At 43.2% G+C, this 19,721-nt stretch overlaps 1 protein-coding gene across 4 annotated transcripts in view; it reads left to right on the top strand.

The window, feature by feature from the left end:
• The window catches only part of NAV2 (neuron navigator 2), a 410,342-nt gene that overhangs the window by 171,995 nt on the left and 218,626 nt on the right, over positions 1-19,721 (top strand). For 2 of the 4 annotated variants that reach the window (XM_090032863.1, XM_090032866.1), the window contains exons 5-7: positions 6,915-7,203; positions 9,695-9,763; positions 18,510-18,667. In XM_090032863.1, coding sequence (XP_089888989.1) covers positions 6,915-7,203; positions 9,695-9,763; positions 18,510-18,667 — 516 coding nt within the window. The remainder of the gene's footprint in view (positions 1-6,914; positions 7,204-9,694; positions 9,764-18,509; positions 18,668-19,721) is intronic. The other 2 variants (XM_090032867.1, XM_090032864.1) reach the window with 1 other exon arrangement.

Raw genomic sequence — 19,721 nt, 5'->3', positions numbered from 1 at the left:
TTTAATCCATGGCTGAATCTCTGAAGCAGCGCTGAGGCTTCCAATTCAATTCAGACCTTTTAATTGGTCTCTTGATTTGATTTGGATTAAGAGATTTGGTCACTGAATCGGGCCACATCTCCTCCGAATTGAGTCGGCTACTGAAGCTTCGCACAGCCCTACCAATCAGCTTTAGCTTTGTATCCATGCCTATGCTATTCCTTGGACCCATACAGAGGCAGATCTTGGGCATTTGCAAACCCATGTCCCTGTGTTTTCCACTGTATTTCTCACTGCCAAGGTTTTTCAGATTAGATACAGTCAGATTATGCATGGTGGGAAGTACAATGTTCTTTGTAGGTAACACCTTAGTTGTCTCTAAATTAACGTGTTTTCTGGAAAGAAATTAGTCCAGCATATTGTAAAATCATAAAGCATTGAAAGATAACATCTTAATACACCAGCGATTTCAACCAGAGTCTCGTGGCATGCTATGCAACATTAGGTGTGCAAGTGCAAAAATGATTCATAAGACAAACCCAATGATTTCAAAGAAGAATCTACAGAAGAATAATCTCAGTTGTGGCATTTTGAGTTCTTTGCAACAGAAAAAATGCTCTATAATTTTTTTATTGTCAAAAAATGAAAACTAAGAGCATACTTTTCCAAAGCATGGCTTAAGTCTAACAAGGCATGCCTTGAATCTAATCATGAATGCCTTATGTCTAAAAAGGTTAAGAACTACTGTACTAGATTTTCATACAATCTCTTCTTCACTAGAATCTATATTTTGCTTCATGGCTGAATATCATGCATCTGTAGCTATATAACTTTAAGGACAATTTGTGGCTACAGCAACGTTCCAACCCTACTTGCAGCTCAATTGTAGCTTACAGTTTCCAAGATAGAAATGTAATCCTTTCTATTTTCTTTCTCTTTGACTGCCATAGAGTTCTAATCAGAGTCAGAATTGTTTCCAGAACTGGTATTGCACATCCCTGGTAAAGCCTTGAACACTCACTGAGCTATTGTGTTTGGTTCCCACCAAGTTGGCTTATGTGCTCCCAAATTTTCCTTGGCCTGAGTAGGTTTCAGAAGTGGGCCTCTCTAGCATGCTTCCTGGTCAGAAGCTTTCTGTCTCTTACCTCTTCAGGGAATTAGGACACTGCAGCCCAAATACACCGTCCAGGGGTGGGCAAAATGGCAGATCTGACCAGACTCTATTTCCTAACAGCCTCTGCCCTGGCCAGTCTCCATAGAGACCCTGGAAGCAGTGGGGCCGTAACAGCATAGGCTGGTCCAGCCCTGGCCTTGGCCCTGTGCTGTTATGGCCTTGTACTGTTACAGCGCTGCTGCTTATGGGGTCTCCATGAAGACTGGTTGCGAGTGGTGCATGCAGGCCATGCAGCTGGGTGGGAAGCTGCACTGGGTTGTGGAGCTGCTGCAGGGCCTGAGCTGGGATCCTGTGGTGGTCACAGCTTGGGGCCAGAGCCAGGGAAGAGCCACGATCCACTACCTGCAAACCCCGCCTGTGGATCCCACACTTATCACAAGGGTGTCCAGGCAGCAGATTGTGGCTCTGTCCTGGCCCTGGCCCCACTAAGATCCTGGGGTCTTCCTGGGCCCCACCCACCGCTCATGCCATGGGCTGCAACCTTATCCCAGCCTCCTGACTGCACACCCTTCCTCTGCAGATCCCACCCCTGGCAGTGGGTGCAGAGTGGATGGGTTAGGGTGCCTGTGCAGCAGGGCTGGGTCTGGCAGCAGTGGCCAGAAGGAGCTGCCATCAGAGGGGCTACTGAGAAATGGAGTCCCCCATGGGCCCAATGTGGTCTGTGGGCAGGACTTTGCCTACCCCTGCCCTCAGCCCATGGGCTGCTGAGGACCTCCTCCTAAGTGGTTGAGATGCATCCTTTCCCTTGTGTATACTCTTGCATACAGTCCACCCAACCCTTAAGGTTCCCTGGTCGGTGAAAGCAGACAGACTCTCTGGTTTTCCAAGGGGTTCAAAAAATCTCCCCTTATGTCAGCAAGTATAAGAAATATATATTGATCGAGGTAAGTAATAAATGCTGACATGTATTGCCCTGCCTCTATTTTCTCTCTTTTTTGGGCTTTAATTACTGCCCACCAGTAACTTAAGAGGTAGGATCCTTCTCTTGCAGATCATGATTTGTCCTCCGAATCATGGAGGAGATGGAACTGGGACTAGCTACTCGGATCAAGGACAACAAGAAGTCCTTTTTTAAATACATAAGGGGCAAAAAGAAGGTACTGGGTAATGTGGGGCCCCTGCAAGACACTCTAGGAAATCTGGTTGTACACCAGATGACAAAGCTAACCTATTTAACAACTTCTTTGCCTCCATTTTCCTGAGCAGGGACCAGATCAGCCGCCCCCCACCGGGACCCCCCTCAGGCCCCAGGGGAGTCGCACCCAGGCCAAGGGTCAGTGAGGATCTAGTCAGGGAACTTCTGGAGGGACTGGCCGTATTTAAATCAGCTGGTCCGGACGATCTCCACCCCAGAGTGCTGAGGGAATTAGCTGAGGTCATTGTGGGACCCCTGGCATGGTTTTATGAGCACTCATGGTGCTCTGGTGTGGTGCCAGAGGACTGGAAGAGGGCCAGTGTGGTTCCCATCTTCAAAAAAGGGAGGAAGGAGGATCCGGGAAACTACAGGCCAGTTAGTCTTACCTTGATTCTGGGTAAGCTTTTTGAGAGAATTACTCTGGCACATGTCCATGAGGGGCCAGCGGGGGAGGTTATGCTTAGGGGCAACCAACACTGACAAGTGCAAGGTGCTGCAGCTGGGGAGGAAGAACCAGCAGCATACCTACAGTCTGGGGAACTCCCTTCTTGTCAGTACAGAGGCGGAAAAGGATCTTGGAGTCATCACTGATGCCAAGATGAACATGGGCCGGCAGTGTGGGGATGCAGTCAGGTAGGCCAACCATACCTTGTCATGCATCTACAGATGCATCTCAAGCAGGTTCAAGGAGGTGATCCTCCCCCTCTATGCAACACTTGTCAGGCCGCAGTTGGAGTACTGTGTCCAGTTCTGGGCGCCGCACTTCAGGTGGGATGTGGACAACATGGAGAGGGTCCAGAGGAGGGCCACTCGCATGATCAGGGTGCAGCAGGGCAGGCCCTATGAGGAGGGGCTATGGGACCTGAACCTGTTCAGCCTCCACAAGAGAAGGCTGAGGGGGGATCTAGTGGCGTGTTACAAACTAGTCAGAGGGGACCAGCAGGCATTGGGGGAGTCACTGTTCCCCCGAGCACTACCAGGAGTGACTAGAAATAACAGTCACAAGGTGGCAGAGGGTAGATTCAGACTAGACATCAGGAGGCGCTACTTCACTGTCAGGGTGGCTAGGATCTGGAACCAACTTCCAAGCAAAGTGGTGCTGGCTCCTACCCTGGGGGTCTTTAAGAGGAGGCAGATGAACACCTTGCTGGGTTCATTTGACCCCAGTACTTTTTCCTGCCATGGCAGGGGGTCGGACTTGATGATTTGCTTACCCTACAACTAAGAAGGCCTGGATGCAGCTGCCTGCCATATAAAACTTGTGGAAAGGGACATGAGCCTCAGTCTACTATTCCACAGTCCTTAAATGTGTTCTCTATATGGCTGTCCCATTCTCTGCCAGGAAATCAGGATCATGCTGTGGACCTGAATATTTGTTCCGGGGTAGGGTTGCAAAATGTTCCTACATAAATGTATGGCTGGCCTATTCTGATCTTTATTATCTTGTTTTGTTCCTACTTTGCCAGATACTCTAGGGCATTGTGCATAAATTATGCTCTTTACATAAATTCAAGGGATAGCTCCAAGAATAGGTCTACTTTTTTTTGCTTGTATTTCTTCAGTCTTTAAGTTCATGTGTAGCAAGGAGCTTTATGCAGTTTTCAAGTGCTGCAATAAAGTTCTGATGTTTCATTTGTGAATGTCCATGTAATCAGAGACCAGTGTTACCCCAATAAAATATCCTGCATGTTTTCTTTCCCCTATATCTCTTCCTGTCAGATATTTCTTAGCTGCTTGAGTGAACTTTGTGTGGCATTCCCTATTCTCACTAAATCTAGCATACTTTCTATGTCAAGAAAGAGAGGAGATTGGGCAGCCTTCAAAATTGGAAGTCAAAGCAGTGAGAGCAATAAGTAATAGCAGAAACCTCATAGCATGGAAGTTTCCAATCAGCTGGTTGGGATGGTTTCTTTAAAAACTAAATCCTGGTTTCTCCTGAAACCAGATCATCTGGCAGCATTTGCTTCATAAATATAAAAAAATAAACAACTAAAGCTTTTTTTGGTGGCCAAAATGAAAATGAGTGGGTTATGCACTTCTACTCTCATAAATCAATGCACATGTTTAAAATGGCTCATAGGACAGAAGGGGAATTCAAAGAGGAAGTAATTCAGACGGTACTAATTGGCAGAGTGTAGTGAGGTTGAAGTACTCTTTATGTACAAAGTCCAGTGGCAAATCCCCAGGTAAATTATCTCAGTCCATCTTTTAAGATAAGAAAACTAATAGTGCATCTCAAAGGCCTGTTTGAAATACTTTTCATATTCTTAAAGAGCCAGAAACTTCTCACTGTGAAGTCAGAGGAAGGTTTTATTTTTTGCCCTTTCAATTGAATGAAATCAGGATTGCATCCAGTGTCGGTATAATTTTTCCTGTATCTGCTTTAGATTTTACTTAGGAAAATTATAGACAATATACAAATATTATCAAAGTACAGAAGAACTTCTCTTTCGTCTTTGTTTTGCTTTTTATTTGCTTTGTTATTTTCAGTAAAGAATTAAAATTGGGTTTCTCTTCTGATAAGAAAGCATGCAACAATAGGCACTCATTCAAAATTGTTTATCACATAGCATGGCTATAATTAAATGATACTTGATACTTCCCATACTAAGACCTTGTTTTCAGCTGTTTATATGTTTGCTACACTTAACCATTTAGCCTTTCTTCCATGCCATGCAACCGCACCAGGCTGAATTTTTATTTTTGCTTTTGCAGTTAAATTCCTCAAAGATATGAGAATGGAGCAGAGAGCTCTGTTGAGAAGCAAAGATTTAGAGAAAGAAAACTCTCACTGTGTAAGGAGTGAAACTGAGATCAGAAGATGTAGGAGAAAAGGATACATTGTGACTTAATGAAGATCCAACAGCATGAAATTAGGACTAGGAGCCAATAGGGTTGGAAAACAGGGGGAAGATGTCACTGATGTCCAGTTAAGGCAAGGATGGGCAAAATATGGCCTGCAAGCTGAATCCAGCCTGCCAAGGAATTTTATCCAGCCTGCAGTGGGTTTCTCGGCCCTGCCAAGCCCAGGTGCAGCGGGAAGCATGGGTCGTGGTGTATGTGGCTGGTTTTGCCATTGAGAGGGCTCAGCTTCCAAGTAGCCCTCTCAATGGTGGCTCCTTCCAGCTACTGCTGCCTGTGCCACTGCCACTGCTTCTTCCAGCTACCGCTGACTGTGTCACTGCCACTGCTGGACCTGGCCCATCCACCCTGCACCCACTGCCATGGTTGGTGGACAGAACAGGAGGTGGGTAGGGTCTCCATGGAGACCAGCCCGGGACCCCTGTGGGCAGGGTGTGCTGGGCCAGGTGGATGGGATGGAACTGCAGGTACGTGGGGAGCACCAGTAGTCTGGAGTGGTGAGATTAGGATTTGCTGTTTATAAGACCTCGATTTAGGATCAGAATACTGTAAACAGGACTAAGAGGGGCTAGTTGAGAAGAAAGATGACTGTGATGGAGTGATAGGGTAGGATTGGAAAGGTATAGGGCAGAAGGGTTTTCATTTGGGAAGTTAGTATGGAAAAGTCTATGCTTACTAGAACAAGCTCCCATCCACCACCAAGGGTAGAACCCATGATTCTGGTCTCTGTCTCCATGGCATATCTGGAAACCCCACTAAGTATAGTAAAAACCTTATTCTTCTCTAGTGCTAGTATGCAAGGATGAAGGCAATTTACTGGTGTCATCAGTTACTCTTAGTTCATATGCTCTATATAGTGTCCATAAAATTTCCATCCATATTAAAAAAGCACATGGACATTAGAACAATGCCACATGATAGGGATGCTTTTAATACAGGTTACTTTTTTAAAGTGGATGGTATTCAGACTAAATGTGCAGAATGCATTAAATAGCTTTATATTGTTTTCATTATTTTAGTTTAACTTATTTCCATTATGAACACCTAACATATATTTGAATAAGAAATATAATATCACTCTTTTTAACCCAGATATCTATCAGTTTGGCACTGTCACAAGGCAATAAGGGCCTGATACACACACATCATATACAACAGTATCATAATGGGTTTGTAAGCGTTTGCATTCCTGAATGTTACATAGCCTATTTTGTTTTAATACAATTATGTTAAAAGAATAGGGAGGGGGAAATAGTATATGAGCATGTTATTAAAGACTGCATTGCAACTCATACACCAAATGAGGGATGATTGAAAGTTGCACAGAGAGCCCTAATTTTGGCAGCAGTTTCTCAGTTTTGACTAGTGGATTTTGTGACATTAATGCTGTTCTTAATAAACCAAGTCTGAATACAGTTGACTGCTAGCAAATTGTTTGCAAGATGATGATATGTCATATTTGTTTTTTACTTTTACAATTTTTGACTTGAAGGAGTTTTCTGTTAAAGTGTACCAGCTCACCAGATGACTTTCATTTCTAATACATTCACTGCAATCACTTCAAGGGAGAAATAACTAGTTTACTTTGTGGTTGGTGTCCAATGTTAATCAGCTGTGATGCTAATCAGGTTTGCAGAAAGTCTGCTGTATCCTAAAGGAATTAAGTTCAGGCAGCCTAAAGAAGAGTGTGAGGATGGAAATGAGTTGTATTGTAAGAAAAATCTATATCAGTGCTTGATGAGTAACTTTAAATTTGCCTTACAGAAATCAGGAATGGGAATCTAAAGGCCATTTTAGGTCTTTTCTTCAGTCTGTCCCGATACAAGCAGCAGCAGCAGCAGCCACAGAAACAGCATCCGCAGCACCATCCATCCCAGCAACCTTCTGCAGTATCTCAGCAAGCAGGACCTCCATCTCAGTGCCAGATTGGGGTGCAGCAGCAGCATCCACAACCACAACCACAACAGGTGCTGGCTTCACCCCAAACACAGTGCCAACAACCCCAGCAAGCTGCACATCATCAGTTAAAAGCACAACCAGAAATGCAGTCAAGGTGGGATATTTTCTTCAAAGTTTTCCCCTTTAAATAGATTTCAAAACCAGAGTCAGCCTCTTTCTCGTGCTCTTTTTCAGAGCAGAAGCTAATTAACACCTCAAACTCTCAGGAGGTGAAAGCTGTGTATAGCAATCAACTTCGCAGCCCTTAAAACTAAAATAGAAGAGAGAATGGTTTGTTTGTAGCAGCAATATTTATTTATGCAGTTTTAAGATGTTGGTACATGGGAATAAGCAGGATTTAGGTTAAGTAAGCGTATGGTTTTATTTCATTTTATTTCTTTCTAATGATAAAGCCTTTAATTAGAGGTACCCATCAAGAAACGGTAGTTATTTATGCAAGACCAAGGATCACGTCCTGAAGGCAAGATGAAGCCATGTTTTAATGTTATGTGTATCTTTACAGGGATTACATAACCATGATGACTTGTATCTTAAAATAAAAATCCCTGCAGAATTTTTCAGCTCAAAACCAGTGTACATGGAGGAATCTGTCTCAAAGATTGGTGATCAAAACCTTTCACCGTTCTTGTTGGTTCAAATCTATGATAGGTTTGTTGTTCAAAAGTCGTTAACAACTGATAGATGTTTTATGGTTCATGTGACATGAATTTGGTCTCATTTTAATTATGAGACTAGTGCCCATATTGCAAAAATAATAAATCCATACTTTGCATCTTTTTGGCAAACCCTGAATGGCAAACCTGACTGGCTATTCAATAAGCCTTGAAATGGTTACTCCAAATTAGGTGTGAAGCCAGTGATACTACTCCTACTGTACCCATTCCACATGTTTTATGTATTGGACTATTTATCAATTGAAGAAAATAGGACTTCTCATGGGAGTGAGGTGAAAGGTTTTAGCACTAAAGACATACCTAAACATCTCTTTTATTTCCTGTCCTACTATATGTGGTCTGTTTTGATTTTCAGGTAACAATAAAAAATGTTTTTAATTTTATGCTGTGTTTCAAAGTAAGTGCTGGTTTCTGGATACAGAACAACCTCAGCACCAGGAATATACATTTGGGCTGTGCAAAGCTTTGGTCACTGATTCACTGGCTGAATTTCTGAATCCAAATCGAATCAGGATACCCTTTAATCTCCGAATTGATTTGGAGAGATGGGGAAAGATTAGATGATTCAGACATAGACACAGCTTTAAATGTTTTTTCCACATACCTCAACGTATCAGGCACGGCTCGTTTATGCTGTGGTATGGGGGCGGGATGGTGCATCCCAGAGGAGCATGGGGAGCTCCCCAGTGTGCTTGGCAGCAGACCCAGAAGTGAACCAAGAGCACTTCTGGGTCTGCTGGGGAGCATGCTGGGGGGCCCCCTGCACCTCCTCTGGCTCGGTGACTGGTGCCTCCTGGGTCTGGGGGGGCACCTGGGGTCCCCCTGTGGCCAATCCCTGAACCAGAGGGCTGTGGGGGTTGGGGGGCACGCTTAGTGGCGGATCTGGAAGTGGACTGGAAGTACTTCCAGTCTACTTCTGGGTTCATTGTCAAGCAAAGAAGGTCCTCCCCGTGCTCCTCTGGGATGCTCCATCCACCCCAGCATCTCAGTATTCATGAGCCACTTGGTACCTTGAGGTATGTAGAAAAAACATTTAAAGCTGTATCTATGCCCAAATCACTGATTCTCCAAATCAGCATCGAATCTTCAGATTCGGCCGAATTGAATCGGGATAGTGATCTGAATTAACTAACTGAATCACTGTCCCTGATTTGGGCAGAATTTGAATCAAATATGGCCTGGTTCGTACACTGCTAATATACATTCTTAACCTGAATCTTGCTAACTGGGACAGTTGTCAGAGCTTTTACAATTTTTTGCCTTACAGCAAAAACTGTGCCCTTTAATAGATTCAACAAAGCATTGAACAAAGTGATGTTTTCTCTATAATTATATACAGACAGTATTTTTACAGCTATATGAAATTTTCATAAGTTTCTATACAAAATATCTCCTATATAAAAATGTAAATTGAACATCAAGAATAAATTGCAATGATCCTTTCTTTGTGGCAGAGAAGCACTGAATGTTTTAAACATTGGGTTGGTGATTGCAACATATTCTGGTAATGATCTAGAAACAATCAAAAACAAACTTCGAATTTGAGGATTTCTATAGCAGTAGCATAAATTCACAGATAGTATACATTAGCATTATTAGCTTACTCAGGTTCCACAATGCATATAATAATGATTTGAAAAAGAAATGAATGATAAAGTTTGATTTTTGCTCTCACAAATATAGGTTCAATGTAGCATACTTTAATGTCTTAATTACTGAATATGAAACTAAACACAGACTACAGAAAATGAATCAAGTCTGAGGAGTTCTACCTAGGAGTGAAGCTCTTGTGAAATGAATTTAAAAAAAAACCCTTGCCTTTCTAAAACCACTGGCTGAGTTCAGGGGCTTTTTTTGACCGTTTCTTCTTTGCTCACTCATGTCTTCCACTTTTTCTTTCCCATTGTGCAGTGTGTCACCCAGGGACTCATCTCAAAGCAAAATCATCCGATTCACTCTTGGTCAGAAAAAGACTTCTAGGTTAGCATTTCTTCCTCTTCTGCAAAGCATGGATAACCCTTCTTGCAAGATTTCCAACTGCATGTTTAGAGTTCACCTTTAAAAATATTTACCTTTTTAGTACCTCAGAAGTGCTCAAGCTTAGGGGCTCTCTAAGACCATCCTTTTATTCCTTTGTTTTTGCTTGACTTTTTATTTAGGTGGATGCCCTTGTCTTTCCTGTTAGCAAAAAATATTGTGGTTTGACAGTTTTTGTGAGACTTTCAATTTCAAAAGGCAAGATGTTTCTAGGGGTTCCCTCCCTGACATACTTACATCAGTAATTTCCATTTCTATACAGTTGAAATGACTAATGTCACACTAAATTCTCTGTAGTAATAAGAATTGGAACATATATTCTGCAGGCAGGGCAAGCAGGTCTTCAGCCCTAGGTGCTATCATAGAGAGGGTGCCAGAATCACACCCCCACCCTGGGAATCTGTCACAGCAGGTGCAACACCTCACTCAGCAATGTCTAGTAGAGGGAGGAGGGGGGAAGTATAATCTCCCCCTCCCTGCCCCTCCACCACCCTCCTGCCCCTTCAAGGAGTACTTGCCATGCTGGGCACAGCCCTGCATCCAGTCGCGTATCAGTGAATGGCGCATGACAGGCAGCCCCCAGGGAGCTCATGCCATGGGACTGCTGCACCTGGTGTGCAGTGAGCCTTTTCTCAGCAGCGGCAGCTCGAGTCCACACTGCTGTAGCAGTAGACACAGCAGTAGCAGCTGCTGTTTGAATGCAGAGAGCAGGGCCAGGTAAGACTCTGTCCCTCTCCTCCTCCCTACCGCCTTCCAGTGATCTGCATAATCTCCTCCCAACCAGACTTGGACACAGGCGTTGGTGAACTGGGCAGCTGCCTAGGGTCTGGATGGAAAGGGGACCTGAAAATGGTAATTTTTTTCCTGTTGTCCAATTATTATTATCATTATCTCTGATGAAGGGGGGCCCAATACTAAAAGTTCACCTGGGGCCACCAGGACTCCAAGTACATCATGGCTTCCAACCCACCCTGGGGTGCTGAGGGAGCTTGCTATGCCTCTGCCTGTGCATCAGGTGAGACAAACCATGTGGTAGGTATGTTTCATCATTGCTCCTGGACTTCCCTGTGTCCTCTAGTTGAGAATATCTAATTTTCCTGAAAATGAATAATAGGTATTTCAGTATGTTTTCCCCTGAATCCCAGCTTGACCTACATGCCAGCTCCTCACTGTACCAGTCTAAGGCTCCCTGTCATAATCATCTCAAGTGCCTTTGGCATCAATCATATACTTTCTTGTGATAGATATCGCTCTTTGTATTATTGTGTAATCATGGGGATTTTATTAGGAACTCAGCTGTAGTTCAGCACTAAGTACTGTATTGTCATTTGCCATTTTTTTCTTACCTTTTACATTGACCACCAAATCTTTCCCCTTTCTGTATGTGGAATTAATGCTGAAAAAGCATGAGTTTTGCCTAGAGTCTGGATTCACTTATCCCAGATATTTTACTTAGTGAATGGAGGGTCTAAGCACCTGAAAACCTTCCTGTACTTGAGCTCCTGTCTCAAATCACCTTTTAAGCATTGTTGGCTCTCCCTATTACTCTTGCTTCCTTATTTATTTCCCTCCTAACACCCACCTGATATCTGAAAACCATGTGGTTCTTCTCCAGACATGGTTATGGTCCATGTTAGTTTACATTTTTGGGTTATCTGAAGGTACTGAAGAGAGGGGTTTTTTCAAATTTATACCTGGTCTCTGATAGCGAGACTCCAGGATGTCCACCCTGAAACTAGAGTCTTCTAACAAGTGGGCTCCAGATGCTACTAATGCACTTTGTTTTAGTGCTAGAGGCCTGCGATTAAACCAAAATGGATCAGATTGGTCACAATAGGACCAATAATTAGGAGAAATGATTATTTGTTTATCTTCTTAAGTATTCTATTCTTGTGTATACATATATATATAGAGAGAGAGAGAGAGAGAGAAAGAGATATCTATCTATCTAGATAGCTATTGAGATATATGTAGATATATATACTATTTACATGCGTTTTGACTAGCAGATGCAATACTGATTGAGTTTAAAACTTGTTATTTTCTGTTCTAGTTAATGTGTCTTGATAGTCTTATTCACTGAATAATGTTGCTGAATTTATGGATTTCTGGCTTTTGTCTGCTAGCCAGTTTGGTCCACTACCTTCACACTGTGCTTATCTACACAAGACACTACATCACCTTAGCATAGGTGGGCACAAAGAGTGACGCTGACACTACTTTGCCATAGCATCGAGCTATGTCACTTCTGCTCATTGCTACAGTGACATAGCATGTAAAAATAACCTTGTGCCACTGGACCTGTGCAGTACCAAGTGTGTAGTCAGGGGCACATTTAGATGCACCCACTATGGTTGAAAGTATCGTATTTATTTGGTTATAAGGTGACCGTGAATATAAGATAACCTCGCCAATAATTACATTCTATAAATGGAAAATTTATAAATTTGTTTTAATTTTCCAGGTATAGAATCTAATTATTGGAGGTTTGCCTTGAATTTGTTCCCCTCCCACTGCTACAGCAGGAAAAATAAATTGGGGGGGGGGTCAGGTAGCCCTCTTGCCTTCTGCCTACCCCTTAACTTCTTCCCCCTGCAGCTCCTTTTCCCCTGTCCTTACTGTCAGACCTGTCTTTCCCTGAGCACATGGAAGTGAGAAGCAAATTTGAAAATACTGACCTTGACGTAAAGATGTGTGCAGTGTGGTCCCCCAAGGCTTGCTCCTTGGACCTGTGCTATTCAATGTCTTCATCAGCAACTTGGATGAGGTCTTGGAGAGCACTCTGTCTAAATTCACATATGACAAAAAATTAAACACAGTAGTGGGGAGGGATCAAATCCAGGCAGAAGTGGACAGGTTGGAAAAGTGGGCAGAAAAGCTCAAGAGGCTAGTCAGTCAGGCCCTCAGGGACCATGACCCCAGGGAGATGGGAGTTCAAGAAGAGTGGTTGCTTCTCAAGGAAGCGATCCTCAATGCACAAGCTAAATCTATCCCAACACGGAGGAAAGGCAGCAAGAAGGCACAGCAGCCCCCCTGGCTCTCCAGGGACCTAGCAGACCTCCTGTGGCTAAAAAGGAAAGCCTACAAAGGATGGAGGACAGGATTCACCTCCAAGGAGGATTACTCTGCGCTCGTCTGGTCCTGCAGGGAGCAAACCAGGAAAGCCAAGGCTGCAACTGAACTCCAACTAGCTTCAGGCATCAAGGACAACAAAAAGTCCTTTTTCAGATATGTGGGGAGCCGGAGGAAAAGCAAGGGCAATGTTGGACCCCTGCTAAACCAGATGGGGCAGCTGACAACTGACGCCCAGGAAAAAGCCAACCTATTAAATAGGTACTTTGCGTCAGTCTTTCATCAGTCCCATGGGATGCCCATGCCTGCTATGGGACAGGGAAATCTGGGTGACGGGGATCCCCTACCCTCCGTAAATGCTGACCTCGTGAAGGAACACCTTGAGAAGCTGGACACCTTCAAGTCAGCCGGCCCTGACAATCTGCACCGCAGGGTACTCAAGGAGCTGGTGAGCGTCATAGCCCAGCCCCTGGCACGGATCTTTGAAAACTCCTGGCACTCTGGTGTAGTGCCTGAAGACTGGAAAAAGGCCAATGTGGTGCCGATCTTCAAAAAAGGGAGGAGAGTGGATCCGGCTAACTACAGGCCCATTAGCCTGACTTCTATCCTGGGGAAGATCCTAGAAAAGTTTATTAAGGAGGCCATCCTTGAGGGACTGGCCCAGGCTAACATTCTAAGGGATAGCCAGCATGGGTTTGTTGTGGGTAGGTCTTGTTTGACCAATCTCATTTCCTTCTATGACCAGGTGACCTATCACCTGGACAAGGGAGAAGAGGTTGATGTCATATATCTTGACTTCAAAAAAGCTTTTGATCTGGTATCCTATGATCACCTCTTGGCCAAACTGCCCAGTTGTGGCCTTGGCTCCACCACGATCCGCTGGCTGGGAAATTGGCTTCGTGGTCAGACCCAGAGGGTTGTGATTGATGGCAGTCACTCATCGTGGTGCCCTGTGACCAGTGGGGTCCCTCAAGGCTCTGTCCTGGGACCCATACTATTCAACATCTTCATTAACGATGTGGACATTGAAGTCAGGAGTGGACTGGCCAAGTTCGCCAATGACACCAAACTTTGGGGCAAAGCATCCACGCCAGAGGACAGGCGGGTGATCCAGGCTGACCTGGACAAGCTCAGCAAATGGGCAGACGAGAACCTCATGGTGTTTAACACCAAAAAATGCAAGGTTCTCCACCTTGGGAGGAAAAACCTGCAGCACCCTTATAGGCTCGGCACTACAGAAGAAAGAGACTTGGGGGTCATCATTGACCACAAGATGAACATGAGCCTGCAATGCGATGCTGCGGCTAGTAAAGCGACCAAAACGCTGGCTTGCATCCATAGATGCTTCTCGAGCAAATCCCAGGACATCGTTCTCCCCTTGTACTCGGCCTTGGTGAGGCCGCAGCTGGAGTACTACGTCCAGTTTTGGGCTCCACAATTCAAAAAGGATGTGGAGAAGCTTGAGAGAGTCCAGAGGAGAGCCACGTGCATGATCAGAGGTCAGGAAAACAGATCTTACGATGACAGGCTGAGAGCCATGGGACTCTTTAGTCTGGAAAAGCGTAGGCTCAGGGGTGATCTGATGGCCACCTATAAATTTATCAAGGGTGACCACCAGGATCTGGGGGAACGTTTGTTCACCAGAGTGCCCCAAGGGATGACAAGGTCGAACGGTCACAAACTCCTGCAAGACCGTTTCAGACTGGACATAAGGAAGAATTTCTTTACTGTCCGAGCCCCCAAGGTCTGGAACAGTCTGCCAGCGGAGGTGGTTCAAGCACCTACACTGAATACCTTCAAGAGTAAATTGGATGCTTATCTTGCTGGGATCCTATGACCCCAGCTGACTTCCTGCCCTTTGGGCAGGGGCCTGGACTCAATGATCTCCCGAGGTCCCTTCCAGCCCTAATGTCTATGAAATCTATGAAAAGAATAGGATGCAGTTCAACAAAGACAAGTGCAAAGTGCTGCATATAGGGAGAAATAATCACCAACACACCTATAGGCTAGGGGATGATCTCAGCAGCACAGTAACAGAAAGGGATCTCGGAGTCATAGCTGACTCCAGGATGACTATGTGACAAAGTAATCTGTAAAGGTAACTGTACTCTATCATGCCTTAGCAGGTGCATCATGAATAGGCATAGGGAGGCGATACTTCCCCTTATGCAGCATTGGTCAGGCTGCATTTGAAGATCTTTAAGAGGAGACTGGACAAGCACCTGGCGGGGGTCATATGACCCTAGTGCTCATTCCTGCCCAGGACAGGGGGTCAGACTCAATGATGTATTGAGATCCCTTTTGACCCTAACAACTATGAAACTATGAAATATACATGTAGTAATTTGCATATGGTATCCATTGACTTAGTTCATCCAGAATTAATGCATTTTACCCTTTCTGGAACTGCTGCTAGTTTTAGCACAGGTTCTCTATAAACACTTAAGCAGCACTTTTGTCCCTATTTATATATAGTACAAACTATGCATGGTAGTAGTCCAAAATCAAAAGGCCATTTCAAGCCATGATGACCCCACAGCTTAGCACTGCTAAGTATATGTATGTACTATAGATACCCCCTACAAAGGAGCTATGTGCTTATTAGCCCCAACTCATGACTGGAACCAGATGTTCTTGTCACAAGCCCTGGGATTCTCCAAAAATGTGTATGTAGATGAAGTGCAGGGCAACCTGGCCCTGCTCCAGCTCATGGAGGTTGGGGACCACACCAATCATAAGTGACAGGCTGAGAGAGGGGGGCTATAGAGCAATTCTGGGCAAATTATTTGGGGTCCTGTTTGGTGACATTTACCAGACATTTAAGGTTGGTGAAGAAATTGGAGTAATTGAAAATGGGAAATTAAGGCATAGTTCAGTTGTGGGAGTGCTGGGGAAGTTGAAAAGTATGCAGAGTAGTGGCTCACCATAACACGAAAAAGAGCCAGTGTTGAGGGGACCTGCACTCGGTGGACACTATGATGTATCTTATTCAGATGGGCTGCATTTGCTTGTGCTTGTAGTAGGTTCCCATGAAGGCACCATGGGAGAGCATCAGAGCTTGCTGTAGCATTGCTAAATGCCAGCCTCATCTTGTAGTAACTTCAAACTTGGTGCTTGTTCCCTCTTGGGGGAGCAGCTACCTGTTTTTTTAAGGGACACACCCACCCACACACCCACCATGTTTCTCCAATATGGACAATGTATTTTATAACCATGCTCAGTGTTAGCTATATCTAATCAACTTGTAGTTGGTTTCTATTACTGAGCACATGCTGTTTTTGGCAGCAGTTTAATAATAGGCAATGTATTTAATGAGGTCTCCTTGTGTGTGAATGTAAGTTGAGGGGCTTTTTCCCCATGCTGTTTTGAAAAAAAACCTTGTCTTGTATTTAAGTAAATATGGTACTTGAGGAAAAATAATTCTATCCTTATACACTCATCTCAGGAAAAGACTAGGAGGAAGTTATCTTGAGACAGTTCAGTAGGTCTACTTTGGGGATAGCGTGTACCAGAAACAATGTTCCATCATTAGCTAGAACTGATTATCAAGCAGTGTAACCTGCTTGTGTTTCCTACCTTTAAGAAATAAGAAGTCATCCCCCATTAAGCACCAGGAGTTCTGCATGACCTTGCTTGAGCTCTCCAGAAAAAGCATGAAAATTGGGACAAAGAGCCCTAAGCATTCATTTTTCACTGTCTTTTCTTCCAACTACCTCCTGCTTTTTCCTTTTTAGTCTTCTTTGTGATAGGTGAAATATCCTAGGCATGCTCTTAGTTTCCACGTGCCTGTGATTTTTGCCATATGCCATTCTCTAGCATCCCCTAGTGTTGAATCTGGCTGTGCTTCTTCATAAACTGAGGGGTTTGTCTAAAGGAGTACAACAGAATAAACCTCAAAATCCATAATGGTAGGTGCCAAATGCTGTGGTAATGTAAATTTTTAATTGAAATATTTTTGTTTTGAGCTTTGGAAGCACATGCATGTATTTTCTAATATTGTTGCTTTTTTTCTTTGCTTTTTCCCCTTTTCACTAATCTTTGGAGCGCTGGTTGATTTGTAAAGCTATATTAAGATCCTCTCCCTCCTTCTCAGCAGTAATAGTGCAACAGAAACAACAAAGGCTTGATTTGTCACAGCCCAGCTGAGAACTTTACTTAAATAAAGTTTTTTAGTGTGCCCTGATAAGAAGGACTTTTGTTTGTACCCATTTACATATGGCATGTTGATTGCCACCTTTTACAGAAAAAAATAAAATGTTTCCAAACACTTTTATCTATATTAAAATTCAGTAATGGCTGAGAATAGCTCATCCCTCTCAGTTGCTAGTGGATGTGGATTGAGCAGAGTTTGGCTTTTAACCTCAAAAATGAAGGTATCATATTGTTTTCCAAGGTACTAAGAAGTCTCAGCAACTTTCTACTGGTACAAACTTCAGGACACTACTACATAATTTATTTCTGTGTGGTTAATACATTTAGATTTATATATGTACCCATTCAGTGAATGCAACACTATGCTAACAATAAAGTACATATAAAAATGACATCTGATGGAATTACATGCCTCGATCTTGCTAAAATGTCATGAAAGCTGAGTTCTTAATTCCATTAGGCCCCTTAAGATATCCACGCTCAAAAATATTAGAAGTTCACTCATCAGCCACTCAGGAAGCCTTATCAGGTTTCTCTTGCATGAGAAAAGAGAAGGATCTTGTAAATCTGGACTTTGATGGTTCAAAGGAGAAATTCGTTACCAAGTATAAGACGCTTCACTGCAGCCAGCCTTCTTCGGTTTAAAAGTGGGTTAGTTAGTTCCTGCTCATCAATTGATCTCAGAGCTGTACAAGGATTTAGGGACAATAGTGGTCTTTGAGGTACTTAAAATCCAAACTTTGTATAGTTTTATAGATACAAAGATAAATCCAGTTATTGTTCCATTGAAAACTGGTTGGTAGTTTTTTTTCCCCAGATCTCTTCAGGAGATGCTAGTTTTAAGCAGGAGCCACATTCTGCCTTATTTTCATTTTCTGAATTAAATGTCACCCTATGTAGAATGTACTGAGGTAATCTGTCTCAATCTGATTAACCTTTTACCTACATCAGTTTTCTAACAGCACTGAATTTATTAGAGCTGCCTCTCATGTACACAAAAACGATCAAGACAAAAAAAAGGACTCGTGCCAAGTAACTATTGAAAAGCTAGGGCACTGAAGCAAAAACTGAGGGTCTGGTACTTCCATCTTTACTCAGTTTGAGTACAATCATATTCTGCAAGTTGCCCCACTAAAACTGACCAGACTTCTCTCTGAGAACAGTCCTACTTAATTGAATAAGTGTGGCAGAACTGGCTTCTGAACATCTTGCCTTAAATTAGTAGGCTATCTCATTCAAAGGTTTTTTAATGATGTAAAGCCATTCTGACTCTAATCTAGTTGTGGGTACATGTATTTTATCAAGGATGATAAATGCTGGCTTGTTTCACTTTCCTCTGAGACCTATAAATTCTTTTGCCTTGATTTTTATTCTCACATTATGCATGGTTTTCAGTTTTCCTCTTCCAATCTGTCTTTCTTTTTCATATGAGCACTTTGCCTCATTTAATTGTTTTCCTAAACAGACTTCCAGGTCCTACCACGAGGGTGTCCGCTGCAGGCAGTGAAGCCAAAACTCGTGGTTCTGTTAGTGCCAACAATCGGCGCAGCCAGAGCTTTAACAACTATGACAAATCCAAGCCTGTAAACCCACCACCAACACCATCCAGCAGCAATGAAAAAGGTAGGCTAAAATCTTTATATTTCCTCAGATCTGCTTTACTATGCTTTTGTCCAGAAGGAGTACAGTTTTTTTGAGGTTCCAGGAACTTGAAAACATCTCCCTTTGATAAGTGATCTGTTATAGGTATAGGTTCAGAGTCTAGGGCTCTGGCAGAGTCGGTATTCAGACCTTTCTCTACTCATATTTTGACAGAAGTCAATAACAGTTCCCCCAGATGAAGGTTTAATGACAGCTGTGCCTCTGAAGTTGTTCCTACTGAAGTTAACTGGTATTTTGCCTTTGACTCTGTTGAAGTAAGATACAAGTCTTCTGGATTCAGTTGATAGGTGTTCAGTGAACAAGAGATGATATTAGGAATACAGGCTATCTTTAGTAGGGAAAAATGTTTGAATGGATAAGTGGCAATCCCATGAGTATGCCAGCAATCTGGTGACAAAGTGGTTAGAATATAAGACTAAGTTCCAACAAATAGGAGGTCCCTTTGCACATATTCATTTGAGATGTTTTCTCCTAAATTTATGCTTATTTAAAAAATTTTAAAAGATCAGTTCTACTAATAGAAATGGACCATACAGTGGTACATGTTTGAAATCTGTGTCAGGATTTGATGTAAAACCAGTTGAAGTCAGTGAGAATTTTTTTTACTGATTGTTGTGTCCTAAATCACTCTTGTGATGCACCATTTAAACAAAAGAGTGGCCTTCAGTGATGCCGAGTTTCTGGAATCCTTTGTCATTTTTCAGTGCCTTTAAAAATAATTCCACCCACCATGTCTTTGTTTGTGTTGTTAACAGAGGAGTTACAATACCCAACTGAGACTTCTTACTTGATATCCCATATATTACCGTTTGAGTTTAGCCCTGTTGGTATATATGGGATAGAAAAACAAGAGACTTGGAAGACAAACTTAAGGCGACCTTGTAAGTGATGTTAGGCTAAAGCTTGAAACTGAATAAACTAATAGGTGGTATGCTTTTTGATTCAAATGGTACAGCATAAAGTTCAGTAGAACTATGGCACAGTCCTGATGGACTACGGGACATTAAAAAAAGAC

The sequence above is a fragment of the Crocodylus siamensis genome, chromosome 2 (genome assembly GCF_052110815.1).
Source record: "Crocodylus siamensis isolate JL-2025a chromosome 2, ASM5211081v1, whole genome shotgun sequence".
Lineage (NCBI taxonomy): Eukaryota > Metazoa > Chordata > Crocodylia > Crocodylidae > Crocodylus > Crocodylus siamensis.
The sequence above is the reverse complement of the archived record's forward strand: the minus strand, read 5'-3'. Positions and strand labels throughout refer to the sequence as shown.